This window comes from Taudactylus pleione, unplaced genomic scaffold (genome assembly GCF_031769625.1).
Source record: "Taudactylus pleione unplaced genomic scaffold, aTauple2 ptg000838l, whole genome shotgun sequence".
Taxonomy (NCBI): Eukaryota; Metazoa; Chordata; class Amphibia; order Anura; family Myobatrachidae; genus Taudactylus; species Taudactylus pleione.
In genome coordinates, this window is record NW_028285240.1 from 509,767 (window position 1) to 526,988 (window position 17,222).

Sequence of the window (17,222 nt, forward strand, 5' to 3'; positions counted from 1 at the left end):
GCCCACTGGGACTTGTAGTTCACCTGTAAAGAAATGTTGCAAGAAACACACACCTTACAAAGTATAACTTTAATACATACATACATACACACTCACACATACTCACCTATATTACCTCCAGTGGTCCCCTTCTCCAGTAGGCATCCATGGGTTAAAATAAGAAAATGAAAAAGCCTTTCTGAGGCTCTTTGCCTTTGATTTGGGCAACAGATTCTCCTTTCAGCACAGGAGCGTCCCCACCACAAAATGATTGCTTTGGGACATCCCCAAGGTCTCCCTGTGGAGCCCTATGGACCCTGAAGAAGAAAATTATAGTTAAGGTAAAACTTGCCTTTAACCCTCTCTCTTTGAAGTCCATAGGCACCTGGCTTCGTATGGGCTCTGTTTCTGGTCTCCAGGTTTCCCGTCTCCTTCTCTGTGAGAGTGTGATTCTTGCCATGAAGTGGAGAGTGTTCTTTGAATTGTATACATGGGAAAGGACATTTGTGAGGGGGAACCCTTTGGATGCTGCTAGTACTGAATTCCCCACATCCCGGCATTGGAAGCTCCCCTAGGAATGTCTACTCATGCAGGGAATGCGTTGGATGTCTGTCCTGCCCCCGCTTTAGGACCGCCCCCAATTACCATTTTATTTCTTAAAATACTGTTCAGCTTGTGTCTGATTTAGGTGGATGCAGAGTTGAAGTCGGTCTCGTAATGCATCTGAGTCGCCGTAAAACTAATTTGGATGCAGAAAGAGGCAATTTCAGTGGGTGCTCCTAAGTAGTAACAGAGGGGTGGTAGCCAGACACGGGCAACGTTCAGTGACCACGTCTTCTGCTGCAGTTGCACTGATTTCCGCGGTCATGTTCAGGTGGACATTCTGCGCCTCCCTAGGACTGGTGCAATGTTAGGTAAGTGCGGCCTGTGGGCGTCTATGAATCCCATCAGTTGCGGCATTAGCATATAGACGCCGTTACATTAGCGTGCACCCCTGAATTAGGCCCTATCGCTTCATTTATGCCTATAACGCTGATGGTGAGGAGACGTCCAGTGTCTGAATGTGGTGGTTGCGCTCTTTTCCCTTTGTTCAAGAGATTCGCCAAGCACACCTCAGAGATATGTAAGGGTTCCTCAGCTGGATGAAGGGACAGTATGGAAAAGGAGTGGGAATGCGGGGGGGGGGGGTATTATTGACAAGATATCAAATTGAAAAGCGTTTTAACCCGGTTTGACTATAGGTAATTATAGACGTTGTACGATCAATTTAATCTAAATATGAGCATCATTCAGGGCTATTACACATATCTTCCCCATGGCTTTTCTTTATGCCTTACAATAATGTTAATTGTATTTTATTTCAACATAGATTTATTTATTTATTACCAGTTATTTATATAGTGCACACATATTCCGCAGCGCTTTACAGAGAATATTTGGCCATTCACATCAGTCCCTGCCCCAGTGGAGCTTACACTCTATATTCCCTATATGGGAAAGATTCCTGTACTGCACAACCTGACTCTATATATAATGGGAGGTGCTATCTGATGAGACTAATTGCAGGTACAGAAACAGACAAACCTCAGGTGCACAACTCCAAATTATTAATAATATATATAAATGCAATAAAATTTTGCCCTGGGGCAGCTTGGCTGGGTCAGTTTTGGGGGGTCCTGACCTCTGGATTTGAACCCTAGTATGTTAGGGACCTACCCGAAAGAGGTTACCTGGATATGGTGGGTAGGCCCATAACCTTGGCCATGATTATGCTAAAAACCTCTAGTGATTGCAACATTTTATTGCATTTATATATATTATTAATAATTTGGAGTTGTGCACCTGAGATTTGTCTGTTTCTGTGCCTGCAATTAGTCTCATCAGATAGCACCTCCCATTATATATATAGTCAGGGTGTGCAGTCCAGAAATCTTTCCCATATATTCCATTTAATGTGCTTTATTGCACTTCTGAGGGAAAGGAGACGCCCTCAGTCTGGATTAGCACCCCTACCTTATTGGTTCAAAAGCATGGAGTCTGGTAATGTATATGCTCACTGTAATAGGCACAATTCTAGGTAAGTCCTACAAGTTATATACTGTAGTGCAACTTTGGTTAATTTTTAGGGGCGTGGGTCCCCCTGGATTGCATTGGTTGATCTGTCTCAGGGCACCGCATTATAACACATTTTCCTTTATAACACATTTTAACCCTTCACTGTGTGTTTAATATATATGTACTTCACTTTTTTATTTTCATTCTTTATATGCAACTGCAGCTGCTCCTAACTATCTCTTTACACTGCACTTTTCTTACTATGGTGGTGCCCTGGGGCAGCTTGGCTGGGCCAGTTTTGGGGGGGTCCTGCGCTCTGGATTTGAACCCTAGTATGTTAGGGACCTACCCGAAAGAGGTTACCTGGATATGGTGGGTAGGCCCATAAGCTTGGCCATGATTATGCTAAAAACCTCTATTGATTGCAAAATTTTATTGCATTTATATATATTATTAATAATTTGGAGTTGTGCACCTGAGATTTGTCTGTTTCTGTGCCTGCAATCTATATTCCCTATCACATGCTCACACACATACACACTAGGGTTAATTTTTGTTGGGAGCCAATTGACCTACCAGTATATTTTTTGCGTGTGGGAGGAAACCCACGCAAGCACAGGGAGCATATACAAACTCCACACAGGTAGGGCCATGGTGGGAATCGAACCCATGACCTCAATGCTGTAGATGATCTAAAATGTCCTCTGTGCTTGTAAGTAACTATGTAGTCACGTAGTATAATGAATGTTAAAGTATAAGGGACTGCGATAATCCATTTCGCTTCCAATCCTGCATGCAGAATTGTCTCCTGTGGTCAGTCTACCTTTACCTGCCCCAAACCGCACACTCCTGCCATGAGGACATCTTGTGGCCATACCTGATATTACAAGGCTTTTTTTTTTTTTTTTTTTTACAATTGTGTGTATATGTAATAAATATATATTATCGTTTCTCACCACAAGTGTTCCACAGCGCCTTACAAAGTACATAAATAGGTGACCGGTGACTTACAGTACATTACAATACAATGCAGGACAAGGACATGGATAATATACATTGCTACATTAGTGACCATAACACCCAAATAAGCGATGGACTGTAATGGGATAGCAAAATGGCTACTGACAGCCATTTCTATTCATGGTTCTTATGTGTGTATCAGACATGAGGTGGTGTATCAGGCATGAAATGGTACATGAATGTGGAAGCAGACAGGCCATAAATCCTTTAGGCGTTGTCTACTGCGATGTACGCTTGCTTTAAGTTTTAGAAAGTCCTTACCAGTAGTTAACCAATAAAGTAGTTTGAAGTAGGGTTATGCCCATATTAGTAAGAGTTAGATGGGTATGCAAGTAGGATACTATATAAACGAAGAACAAAGAAGCTGCCAGTGGCCTGTCCTATGCCTGGACCAGAGACTGCAGCTGGTGGCCAGGATATTGTTCGTTCCAGCTCTATTCTGAGAGGAGGCTCCTGGATCATGTAACCATCTTATATTCCGAAGCTAAGTAACTATTATTCTTCCAAATCTTGTTATCTGTTGTAATAAATATCTTTTTTCAAGATACTGGTTTGTGTGGCTTAATTAACCTTCTGTATCCAAGAACCTTATCTCGTTCCACCGGGAACAGGAGCATATGCAACCAGGTGTTAGGTGCCCTAGTGGGGAGTAAGAAGTAGATGAAAATATATACCATAAGATTTTAGCATTAGTGTAGGTCTCATGAGGGCGCAGGCTTGTAGCAGCCCAATATTTGCCTTCACTGTCCGGTGTTAAAAGCACATTAATTTCGTAATTGGAAGAAGGAACTGAAATGTGTAATCAGTGAAAAATATTCCCGACCTCCCCGGGCCTGGACACTTTGTGTGTGTGCGGTATATATACACTACAGTGGGGCTGATTGGGGGAAGTTTTGGTTTTCGTGCCAGCTGTATTATTTTGTCATGAAGTTATTTATATAACACCTAAATATTGAGTAGCGGGTTACAGAAAATATTTCTGATAGGTGATATCCAATGAATTCAATATAATAGAAAAAGAAATCAGCGCACGTCAATGAAGCAGCTGTTTATGGGGAATGTGTTAAACTTATTACAAAAAGAACATGTAAAGAGAAAACGGTGCTTGCGGGCTATTTTTATACGTGCAATAGCACAGATCTATTCTCTGGTATACGTTCAGGAAGCCAACCGACGCAATGCCGACAGCCGGATTCCCAACTACTTAATCCCGGTTAGGTTTAAATGACAGGCGTCTAAATCTAGATGCCTGTCATTTTACCGATGCCGGGGGACCGGCGCCCGGCATCCCGATCGAAATGATACCGGGCGCGGACAGCCATGGAGGGGAGGGTTAGGTTAGAGGCTCCCGGGGGGCACTTAGGGTTAGGCACCCACCCCGGGAGGTTAGTGTTAGGCTATAAGGATTCTGTCTTTGAACCTTATAAATACCCCTGCCTATACCTTCTAATATCCTTCCTATAAACCTCTAAGGATGACGCTAATTTGCGTACGCTGTCATACAGTGAATAAAGACTCCAAACCTAGAACCTGTGGTTCCAAAGCACAAAGTATTATTCAAGTAAAAGTACAGTAGTTACACGCTATGATCCTCATATAATCTTAGCGCAAAGAGATTATACAGACCCAAGTACAATTATACATACACAGCGCTCTCTGGTCCAGATGTTAGGCATCAGCATGAAACCCCTCGTCAATCAGCATGAAGACCAGGAACCCAGGGTCAGAGCATATTTATACCCCCCAGGAATAAACAACACAATAGAGAAGTTTGTTGCTAATACCATTGGTCCTAAAGGAAAGGGCATATGTTACAAGGCATTTAACAGGTTGGTTCAAATAGACACAATCCAGCCTCTAACAGCTGGTGGCCTCTGGTTTCCCTCCTCATGCATTCATCCTAACAGTTGTTCATATAATGTACATTTTGTTGCTTGAAGTCTCTGCGGTCCATAAGTTGAGAATGCATGTTGCGATCTCTCCATCGATATTACCGGAATACTGTTGAGAGAGTACGCATCTGTACAATACCAAACATGGATTACTTATCACGTATAAAACCTTAGTTACGAAATAACCTTTATTTCCTAGCAATGATAATAAATGTGCATACTCGAATCTTATACCTTATAGCTTATGGAACCTTGTATGTGAATATGTAATGTGTGAGTATGTGGGTTTGATGTAAAGACGCTAGTTAACTTGGGGCAGATGCGTGTGCATGGAGCTAATATTCAGTGTTTTCATACAGGGTCTTATGCATTCGCTAATATGCGACTAGTTAACAGCGCAATTGTGCATATTAATGTGTGTATGAGAAATGGTTCACTTAAATCTCACTTAAACTCACAGTGATTACGCAATTATAGCATGAGCCTCTACAGGCACGTGAATTCATTAGAGCACAGAGATAACGCTGATCTGAAGTCTTAGAGAATCTGTGTGGAGGGAGACCACCATAGACCGACATGGGGAGCACTTCTTCGCTCTCAGCTATCCCTAGAAGTGAACACCTAGCAGTGTGGAATGCTGAGCATTATAGTTCCATGACTTGCTCATGCCCCAGCAGCCCCCACCCTTTTCAGGCTCCAAAATACTGGTCTTTGTTCTCCCAGGGCCTGTGTAGATGCAAATTAGCACAGCTACAAGACCCAAACCTCAGATAACACTCTTGGCTTTGAAGGTATTTTATTGTAGGAAGCCTGCTAATGTAAGGTGCTACAAACGACCGTCTTGCTGTATTCGAGCAGGGCCACCTGGAGTGAGAGCAGACATTATGTCCATGAAGCTTGTCTTCACAGGCTAGTTGTCACATGGCCATTTGCTCTGTTTAGCTAATGCAATCCCATTTTGACATACTGTACAGCCATTTCTGAAATATATCCTTTAGGGGAATTATAATAATACACACACTTTATCCAGAGCACCCAAACTACGTAAAGTCATGAAATGGGCTTTTGATTAATTGCCGTAACTTATGGCGATGGTCACAGATGCAAACGCATGATGCTAATAGTAATATCGCTACATGTACTAAAGTGTGAGTTTATCTAAAATGGCGCTTAGGCGGCCATTTGCAAAATGGCGTCTTGCAATCTCATTTCCAAGATGGCGTCTTGCGGCCAGTCGCATGATGGCATCGCTGCGATCCAGTTTTAAACTGATCTTGTCTCAGCCAATTATCCAGCTTCGACAGTCCACCCTTTGATAGCGAACAACATGCTATCACAATCTGATCTTAAAATATAATTTAGGCTTACATTTATATACTATTTAGTGTTATTATGGGATGGCACAAGGTGGTTCTTAATCCATCAATAATGTGTCTCTGAGTGGGGATATACAACTACTATTATACGCACACCGCGGATCTTGGAAGATCTGTGAAAGGTGTGGGGATACACCAGTCCTATAAAAGCAGTCTTGAAGGGGAAATTTGAGACTTTACATTATCTGAGGTGTTTTAAAAAATAACATTTCAATAATACATTCTATGCATGTCTAAATATAATACATTAAATGATGGTATTTCCTAGTTCAGGGTTGTAATGCAGTTCTGTATTTACCTCAGTATTCATACTGACCGCCATCATAATTTCGTTCTTTCGTTTTACTCTATTTTTACATTTTTCACACTTCAACACAATAGGAACACACCGGACACATACGCCAATTATTATGATGACAATCAGTATAAGGATTAAGAATTTGCCGATGCTGGCAATCACTTCCTGGACCCATTCCCCTAGACCTGAGAACCATTTCACCGGACTCAGCCATGAAACCCATCCTTCTATCGTCTCCCCTACTTCAGCCACTGAAGCATTATGGTTCTAACGAAATTCCCATTTTAGCTGCAGAATTTCATCCATCTTCCGGTCTATCACTTCCTTTGGGTCGCTGGTATCATTGGTGACATAGGTGCAACATTTTACTCCAAATTGGGTGGCCAACGTTAGGCAATACCCTCCAGTAACAGCAGTTAAATAAATTTAGCAAGTTCCTGAATATATCTAAAGTTTAATGTACTCCGAGCGATCCTGGTGGGATCCAATGCGACTAAAACTTGAAAGCCAGTTGTCTCACTAATTAACTGAGTGGCTTTGTCACGTCACCAGGTATCATATTTCGTTTGTCTCTGTGTTCATATTGTGTGTTAAGATATGGTGACGGTGTGTTTTTATGTATACCAAGCATTTCAACATGTGTGAGGGTCATAACTTCTGGGACTACTCTTCCCAGGTAACACAAACCTTCGGAACTCGGGGAGAGCCACTTATATGCTTTTCTTCCACAATATACATTATCAGGGAGAACATAAGGAATGGTATGCATCATTATCATTAAGCACATTTCCCTTGCAAACAATCCTATTTCTGGGTTTTCCATCTGGTACATGCAAGTTTCTGGCTGTATTATTTTAGCACAATAACCATCTGGCACCTTACCAATAATTTCTTTGGTGGAACTCAATGCATACCGGTACCTCAAATGTCTCCCACTAGATTTAATTGAGCATAACAGATCATGGTTTATGGACTCATTATCAGCTCTTTGTGAGAAGGTCATCGTCTGATTATTCCCTGTCACTTCCCACTCCCGGGTTTATTGGGGTTGGTTATATTTAAACACAAAAGTGATCTATCTATTTGGAATTGATATAGTTTGAAATGAGGTGGTTTGGATGAGAGGAATTTTCCATCCAATGTTTTCCCTTTCTGTAATTCTAAAATTTCTGTGATGTTCAGCAGAAATGGCACCATCCCTACATTATGCTGTCCCTGTGGCACATGTGAACACATCCAGCAATCAGTTTGATTTAACACTTTGCCTACCATGCTATGATAATCCTCTAGAGGATACCCACCCCAGTACGGATTATATTTAGGTTGGCACCGTTGGATACAATTCTCATCAACTAGGGACCCACAAAGCTCACAAATACAGGAATCTTCAGACGATAAACCCCCACACCATCCCCGAGTATCCGGAATAACAGCTCTCAGTACAATAACAGTACTAAGATTGGTCAGACACTCCCCTGATTGGCATCGCACTCCTTCTGACTCCACTCCATCAGCGCTGCCATCAGCTCCCATCTCCTCTATCGGTCCTCCATCACAGAAACTGGGTATCCCCAAACAGATCACCACGACAAAAACTTTGGAAGAAAGAACTAGGATGACCACAGCAGACCACTCCATTGTTGGGAGCACTGATCTACACATTTCTTTAGTTCAGGTATCTCACCATCACCTTTTTAATCCTTCCGGCACTAGCTCGCAATTGACAGGTCCACATTATCGGCCTCGTCTCCGCCTTGTATCTCCACCGGTTGGTTAACCTCCCTATAGTGAGTGGAATGGACCCACGTATCTTCCCCGGCCACCCTTTGAGGATGTGGTACTTTGTCAACAATCGTCAGATACGGACCTTTCAACCAATCAGTCAAACGACCTGAGCTAAAACAATTCGGATCATAACAAATTCCCCAGGTTTGACATCATGACAGTTTGCCTTAGACATGAAGGTTAATAACACTTTCAATTTCTGTTATTCTTATTCATCTTCGTATCTCAAAGGGGGGACAGATAAAAGAAATGACAGTCTGGAACGATCTTGGTTTTATTACCCATCACCTTACACATGTTCTGGGAAACGTCACCTGTAAAATAAGTCCCCCTATCACTTTGAATAATTCTAGGGATATAGTATCTGCATACAGGTTCCTGCAATTAAATCCTGTTATTAATATCTACTGCTCTAAATAATGCCTGGGCCCCTGGGTTGGATAGTATTCTGAGTATTTGACCTTAGCCTGGCATGGCTGCCGTTTATCCTTAGCAACCTTGTGTCCTATGTGTGAGAGATAAAGCACAACATTTAAATATCATTTAAACATGACCTAAATACAACAATAAATCGTCCACATTTTACATTAGAACAGATCCATTGGCAGGTTGAAAAGATTGTAAACAGTCATATAAGGCCTGGGAGAAGATAGTGGGGTTGCCTATGAACCCATGGGAAACCCGTGTTCATGTGTGGTGTTCTTCACTTTGCAGTACTTACTTATGTGTCCCACTTGGTGACAGTTAAAACATCTTTTTGAATGGGGTGGATGAAAGGATTGTTGTGGGAGTTGAGCAAGAGGGAAAGATGGTGGGTATGGGTAGGAATATGAAGGATAAGGGTATTGTGGGAGGTATGAAATTTGTGGGTGGCATGGGACCTGTGGTTGTGTATGATATGTGTGGTAAGGATGTGTTTGCTGTGGTGTGGGATTGGTGAGGACGTGTAACTGTTTAGGTGCAAGTGTGTGTATAGTGCAGGTGTGTCTACTGGCTGTGATGTTACCGTCATTCCTTCCAGAGCTTGGATATTGACAGACATTAGTTTTTCGCTCTGGGTCTCTCTCTTCTTTGAGATGTTTTTCTCATGTTCTATGGCAGATTCTATGAGGGTATCTATTGTGACTCCCCTCCAGCCAGGCTGTGAGGTCTGAACCCGGGTAATATTATCTTGGTTTACTTGGTCTGTTAAGGGAACGTCACCATCCAATACACAATCCGTGACAAATTTTGTCACGTCGGTATTGCGTGGTAGACAGGCCCTTAACACCACACGCCAATCTTTATTAGTTGGCTCATGAGAACTACCCAAATTCCTCAAAAATCTCGGACATTTGGCTAGTTCCTTTTTGGGATCGGGGAAATCATTTATGATGGAATATAGTTCTGCTCTTGTCCAAGGACAATGCATTACCACTTCCCTCGTGGGCACTACACCGTTCGCATCTGCATTTACATTCGGAACAGTTATTGTCTGAATGGGATGCAGACCAGCAGCGTTGCTACCTTTGACCTTGTTACCTGGCTGGGGGTTTAATCTGTTGCTGCTATGTATGGTATTAACAACCTCCTCTATGGGTGCAGAGGGTGTTAGCACTTCCCTTACTGTTACTGATGGAGATGGCGGCACCAATCGTGATTGTGGTGATGCAGCATCTATCATCTGTACAGCATGGTATATGGCAGACATTACAATAGGATCATCATCCACATCATGAACATTTTCTTTATAGTTGCTTAAGAGAAGGTACAAATTGATTGTTACATTTTTATGGGTATTTTTGATAACTGTACTTGCACCTCCATCCACATCAGGTGGGGGTGGTGCGCGTGAACTGCTGACAATACCTTCCGCAATGCTACCTTGCTGCACGTGCGCGCCATTTTATGGCTCGCCCGCACTGCAACTCAGCGTCGTGGATGTATTCTCTGGCAATGCGCTCACAACGCTAGTTTGCGTCGCTTGCGCATTTTTAAGCCACGCATCCCCTTCATGCTGCCACAACTTTAAACATTCATAATATTTGACCTTTTTCTCTCGGGAGCGCATCAGACTGATGTGATCCCGGACATTATCTAGTACATTTTTATCAAAACTACCAATTCTGGGAAACGGTCTAACACTCTTCATCGTCATTTTAAACCATACATCACAATACCTTATTGCATAAGTACCGTACTTAGTATGCATAATACGACGGGCCGATACAAACGGCGCTTCCATTAGCAGCACATCATTGTCTAATATCTCTATTGTTTGCATGGCTCCCATTCTGAGACAACTCCTATGTTTTCCAATAAAGATTTAAACTGGTGAAGACCGTCAAGATACTTTCACTTACCTGTGGACGATTTAAATGGCAGCGCCCACACACCTGTGAAGATTTGAAGAAGGCTACTCCACCCACCCGGATAAGATTTAAGAAGGCAACTTCCACACCTACGGAAGTTTAAGTCGGCTACTTCCACGCACCTCTCTACAACAAAGACGACATGTACACCTGCTACTGTGTATAGAACGGTAAGCTACTTACCGAGCGGCTAGCACTTAGCCCTTAAAGGTCATATGGTACCTCTAACTTTAGGGAATAAGTTACCCCTACCAACAAATACTCACTGTTACACACTTTTTTCCTGCACAGAACAATACACGTTAACCCAGATATTGACAACAATTGAAAAGAATGTAAACCTCAACGGCTTTGTTTAAACACGTGGCAGCAGTTTGTATATGCTATTGTGCGACCAGTCACATACACAATAATGCGACTACCACACAACCGTATGACAACCTTTAGCTGCGTACACAAAAGTGCATCTTTACTGTGTGCAAAAATGCGACTCAGCCGCGTGTTCAATACTGCGGCACCCCTTTAAATGTTAGGTTCTATCAACAAAGGAAAACAAACTTTTTCCTCTCTTGTCCCTGGATTCTAGTCAGCTTCCTTGGCTCACACAAAAACGGGTAGTGATCTCTCAGCACCGAGCGGTTGCAGGTAATCCCTGCATGTGGCCACTCCACCCTTTGGTGAGAAATCGATAACCGTAAGTGCCGTGTGAGTAGGTAACTGACTTCACTATGAGCCCCCAACTAAGGATTCTGTCTTTGAACCTCTATATACCCCTGCCTATACCTTCTAATATCCTTCCTATAAACCTCTAAGGATGACGCTAATTTGCGTACGCAGTCATACAGTAAATAAAGACTCCAGACCTAGAACATGTGGTTCCAAAGCACAAAGTATTATTCAAGTAAAAGTACAGCAGTTACACGCTATGATCCTCATATAATCTTAGCGCAAAGAGATTATACAGACCCAAGTATGCAAAAGAAATGGTAGTTGCTCAGATCAGCTTAATTGCATAACACAGGTGCTTGTAAAGGGCAGGGTTTACTCTGAACACAGAAAAAAAAAGAGATTTGCCCCCCAGCACACTGCAGCAAAAACAATACTTAAATCCTACTTGATAATAGCGATTCAGAGGTATTAGTTACATACATTTGCAAATATATGAATAAGCGCCAGGCCAATCGTCAAGGCTCCTCTATACTGGCGTCCCTAGCATTAAGGGGTTCACGTCCGAGAAGCAAGGCACCCCAAAAAAATTCCAACCAAGGGCCATCCCCAGGGCATCACACGAAAAAGGGAAAAAGGTGATAGTGAATTATAAAGAAAAGATGTGTAAGTATAAATCAATAAGTGTTAATGAAATGAGAAAGAATTAAAATGACATAAATAATATACAAACAAATAGAAAAGTGATAAAAGTATTCTATGTGAATTAAGTGGTGATGCTGTTGGAGATGTTCCACTACCAAGTCCCTTCGATTGTCAGTTCTGTGTTTCCCCCTTACCAGTCGACTGGGAACCCCAATAAATCAAACAGCAAGTCGTGTTTAAGAGATTGAGACTGAAGACTCGTTTAATCCGATAGGGTTAATATAGCAAGTTTCTTTAAAACACACAGTATCTTATTTGTTACAAAAAACAGGATGTGGTTCAGAGAAGTAAGACACATACTAATCTTTAGATACAAGGGTATTTCCAGAGTCTGGTGCACTTCCTCTTTTGAGATGGTTTCAAACATTAAGCATATGACACCAAGACTTTTGTTACATTATAAACGTCTATAAATTTCTAGACGAGACAGCAGGGGAAATAACCCACAGATTAAATCAGCTGATCCTAAACTAGGGGGAACATGCAGAATCACATATTTTCAGCAAAGGTTATTAGTTCATAAAGCAATAATCAGAGATCAGTATTATTTATAACTATATATGCTTGATTACATAGGGGGGAATACATTTATCTCTCTCATTCCCTCCTTTTATAATTAATCTGATCTAGCAGTTGAGCTTCTGGCAGTACAATTTGTCTACCTATCATACAGTTAAGCAAACAGTTTAGGAAGAATGGTGCTAATGGCTATGGCCCCACTGAGATGATGCTAATCATACTGTCCGAGCGAGGGGCCTAAAGGCGCGAATCACACATATCCATTCTCGGAAGCTGTTCACAACTTTTCTTTGCCCAGCTCGTCTGCAGTTCTTTGTATTTGGAGGAGTCCAATGCGTTAGTCACACGTTTCTTACAAACTGAAAAACAACAGAAAAACACTTTAAGACATACATATATCAATAATCCTAGGCTCACTATTTTCAGAAGGAACATCAAAATGCCCACAATCCATCCTTTTATCCCACTAAACCAGTTAGCTGGATTGAGCCAGGAAAACCATCCATCTGTGGAAATGTCATATTCAGGGTCATTGTGTTTTTTCCTGAATTCTTCCTTTAATTCCTGTATTTTATCTAAATGTTCCTCTATAGCTTCTTCTATAGAGTCAGTTCTATTGAGGTAATTACAACAGGATTCTGCTACTACCATGCACATTCCTCCTTCTTTTGCTGTCAAGTAATCCAATACCATTCTATGTGCCTGGGCTTCCCTCTTTATAATTTTTACATCATCCAGCACCAATCTAAATGTCTCATCATATATTTGGGTTACATTGTCTAGCAGTTTTGCTAGGGCTTCTATGTTATGTGCATTCTGTACTGTACCTCCTGCTAGTGCTAAGCCCATTTTCTTATACCATGGAATGAATATTAAGTCATGTGCATGTGTATTACTTTTCTTTATACTACGGCGGACTAGTTGGTGGGTATGTTGGGCAGCTTGCACCTGTTCTACAGTATATTCCTTCTGAACTGGCACTGCAGGAATGACTCGTCCTATAGTGCACATGCCTGAAGCCCCATAAGGTATCCACTTATAAGCACGTCTCCCACACAGAAAATACAACCCTTGTTCTAGGATATATGTATATCCCAGAACCACTCCGTATGCCACTTGAAGCACACTTGAATCTCTGCTGTGTCGGGTTATTCTGCGATATTCACTTATGTTCTGGGAGTATGGGCCTAGTATGTCTCGATTATTTATACATGAATCGTTTGCTTTGAACCACTCATATAATTGCATTGGTTTGATTCATCTGCACTTTGATTTCTCGGTGTACTACCAGTTGTCCTTTGTCACACCATCCTAGATAATATCCTTTGTTATGAGTGGAATTTGTTGTGAAATTTACTTGGGCCTGTGAACATTTTACCTGTCCTACTCGTGCCTGAGTAGGAGTTAATACGAACCCATCTGGAAAGATTCATTTCGTTGTGACTGGAGGTGCTTCTATGCAGAATTGTGGATATCCGATGGTATATGCTGTCATAAATGAGACAGGAGTCTCTGCCATCGTTTTGTTATATGTGCTGCCCAAACTATAATTAAGTTCCTTAAGCTCTGATAAAGTCCGTGGTACTGCTACCCAATGCATGGACCTAGCACTGACTGGGGCATGTGTGCATATCCAACAATCAGTCAAATTCAATGCTCGAGCTACCATCATGTGGGACTGTATAACAGAGTTGGGCCACACTGCAACTTCCCTTTTTCCTCTTGTCAAGGTATGATTAGTTTGAGTAAAATTCTTCTGTTCCTCAGCCTCTATTATCATTATTCCTAAGAAATATGTATAGGTGAGCACTATAAAGAGGCTTATACGCATAATGCATCCCCACACACCTCTATCTGGATTAGGACCCATTAATTCTTTCCACATGATCATATTTTTTTTTTTTTAAAAATCAAACTTAACTTTAGTGAGTTTGCAATGTGACGCGTGAATCCAAGTCTCTCTCCCTTTAACTTTCACTGATGTTGGAGTAGTCAGTAACACTTGGTATGGCCCATCATATCTGGGTTCCAGCGATTTCCTGACGTGTCTTTTCAGATAGACCCAGTCACCTGGTTGCAGCTGATGTGGACTGAGATCTGCCTTAGAATCTGGGAGAGAGGCGAAAGCTAGAGAATGCAGAGAGGTGAGTTTTTCAGTTAAGGCTTTTACATATGCAGTTAAGTCAGCATGTTTATGTTGCATTTCTTGTGGATAATAACATCCTATCTTAGGGATAGTCCCAAACAAAATTTCATATGGAGACAGCCCTGTGGCTTTAGATGGGGTGGTTCTTATACTAAACAGAGCTATTGGTAAACATTCTAACCAATTTTTCCCTGTCTCTTGTGCTGCTTTTAATATCTTAAGTTTAAGAGTTCCATTGAATTTCTCTACTAGGGCACTGGCCTGTGGCCTGTAGGGCGTGTGAAAGGCCTGTTGAATCCCTAAATCTTCCATGATATGAGTCATTACTTCTCCTGTGAAGTGTATGCCTCTATCTGATTCAATTACCTCTGGTACTCCATACCTACAGACGATTTCTGAGAGGAGTTTTTTTGCTGTGTTCCTTGCAGTGGCTTTAGCCACTGGCCAGGCCTCAATCCATTTTGTGAAGGTGTCTAAACAGACCAATGCATATTCATAAATCCCAACTTTGGGCATCTGAATATAGTCAATTTTGCAGTCTCTGGAAAGGAAAATAACTTTTTGGAATGGCTCCCATGGTAGTCTTTACCTTTTGTCCTGGGTTGGAGATCCCACAGATCCAGCAGGCTTGTACAAACCGTGCAGCTGCTGGGAAGAATCCTGGAGCTATCCATCTTTCCTTTACCAGGTTTCCCATTTGATCTTTTCCTATATGCGTGAGACCATGAGTAACTTGACACATGGGTGGGTACAATGCCCTTGGTAGACATAATAGGTTACCTGCTTTCCATAGTCCTGTGAATTCCTCCTTGCAGGCTCCTTTCCTTTCCCATGATGATTTTTCTTCTGGTCCTGCTTGTTCTTGGAGTTTTTGTAGGTCTTGAAAATCTGGCATTGTTGTTGTACCTTCAGTTTGTGTGACATATGCTGTTATGCCTTTGTAAGGCTGTTTAGCTGCTTGTTTTGCTGCTCTGTCTGCTGTGCAATTCCCTTTGGTTATGCTGGTCTGATTTCTGGTATGTGCTTGAACCTTAATAATAGCCACTTTATGGGGTAATTCAAGTGCTTGAAAAAGTTGTTTTATAAGTTCTGCATGTTGTATTTGTTTGCCTGTCACTGTTTTAAAGTCTCTGCTTTTCCATATGTTTCCGTAATCCTGTGTAACCCCCCAAGCATATCCTGAATCTGTATAGATGTTGGCTGTAGCTTTTTCTGCATATTCTAGAGCCTTTGTGAGAGCTACTATTTCTGCTGCTTGTGCTGATAGATGTGAGGGTAGTGGTCCTGCTTCTATGATGTCATCTTGTTTGGTTACAGCATATCCTGTGTAAGGTGTCCCATTTTCATAATATCTAGAGCCATCTACAAACAGTTCATAATGTGCATTTGGGAGAGCAGTGTCTGTAACATGTGGTAAAGGTGAGGTTTCTTGATCCATAAGGGCCAGACAATCATGACAGTCAAAATTTTTTGAATTGTATATTTTATCGTCCCTTACTTGATCATTTTGCTCTTCACCACTTGCGGTGCAGGCATGTAAGTCTGGATAGACCATATATCTCCCTCCTTTTGAATCTAGTGATTCAGGATCTTCTTGTTGCTCGAGTAAGCTTGGAAGGAGAGTGGCGGGGTTGAGGGTAGTACATCTTCTTATAGTTATGTTAGTTGCACTGAGTAATGCCACTTCATATTTGGTTAGCCTTGCTGCTGAAAGGTGTTTAGTTCTGGCTTGTTGAAGTATTTCTGTTACTGCATGGGGTACTTGAATAGTTAACGGATGATCAAGTACGATGTCTGTGCTTTTGTCTTTTAAGACTGCTGCTGCTGCTACCGCTCTGATGCAAGTAGGTGCCCCTTGGATAATGTTGTCTAGCTTGCTGGAGTAGTAGGCCACTGGTCGTTGCTTCAGTCCATGTTTTTGGGTGAGCACTCCTAGTGCATGGCCTTTTTCTTCGTGGCAGTAGAGGGTGAAGGGTTTGCTGTAATCAGGTAAGCCTAGGGCCGGGGAAGTGGTGACAGCTACTTTGAGTTGCGTCACTGCTTCTTCCATCTGCTGGGGAGTGGGATATGGGCCCTCCTTTTTGGTGCTGTCATACAGTGTCTGCATGAATACCGAGGCTAGGGGGACCCATTTGCGGCAATATCCTAGGAGACCCAAAAAGGAACGGACTTGTTTTATAGTCTTTGGTACCTTGGCTTGTAATATCAGCTTCTTCCTTTCCTCTGTTAGATGCCTTGTGCCGTGTGAGATGCAATGTCCTAGAAAGATCACTTTCTGTTTTGCTAGTTGTAGTTTTTCTTTGGAAACTCTGCAGTTTTGTCCCTCCAGGAACTTTAACAAGGATACAGTCTCTTCTTGGCACTTGCTTTCAGATGTGGTAGGTGGTGGTGTTGGGGTCCTTCTAGCCACCAGTTACTCCTACCAGCTAA

At 42.1% G+C, this 17,222-nt stretch overlaps 1 protein-coding gene across 1 annotated transcript; it reads right to left on the reverse strand.

Moving 5' to 3' along the window:
- Nucleotides 1-15,318: 15,318 nt before the first annotated feature.
- Nucleotides 15,319-16,915, reverse strand: LOC148474516 (uncharacterized). Its single transcript, XM_088458502.1, has one exon. It carries the CDS (start codon nucleotides 16,897-16,899, stop codon nucleotides 15,319-15,321), a length of 1,581 nt encoding a protein of 526 aa, XP_088314628.1. The 5' UTR covers nucleotides 16,900-16,915.
- Between the last annotated feature and the right edge of the window lie 307 nt (nucleotides 16,916-17,222).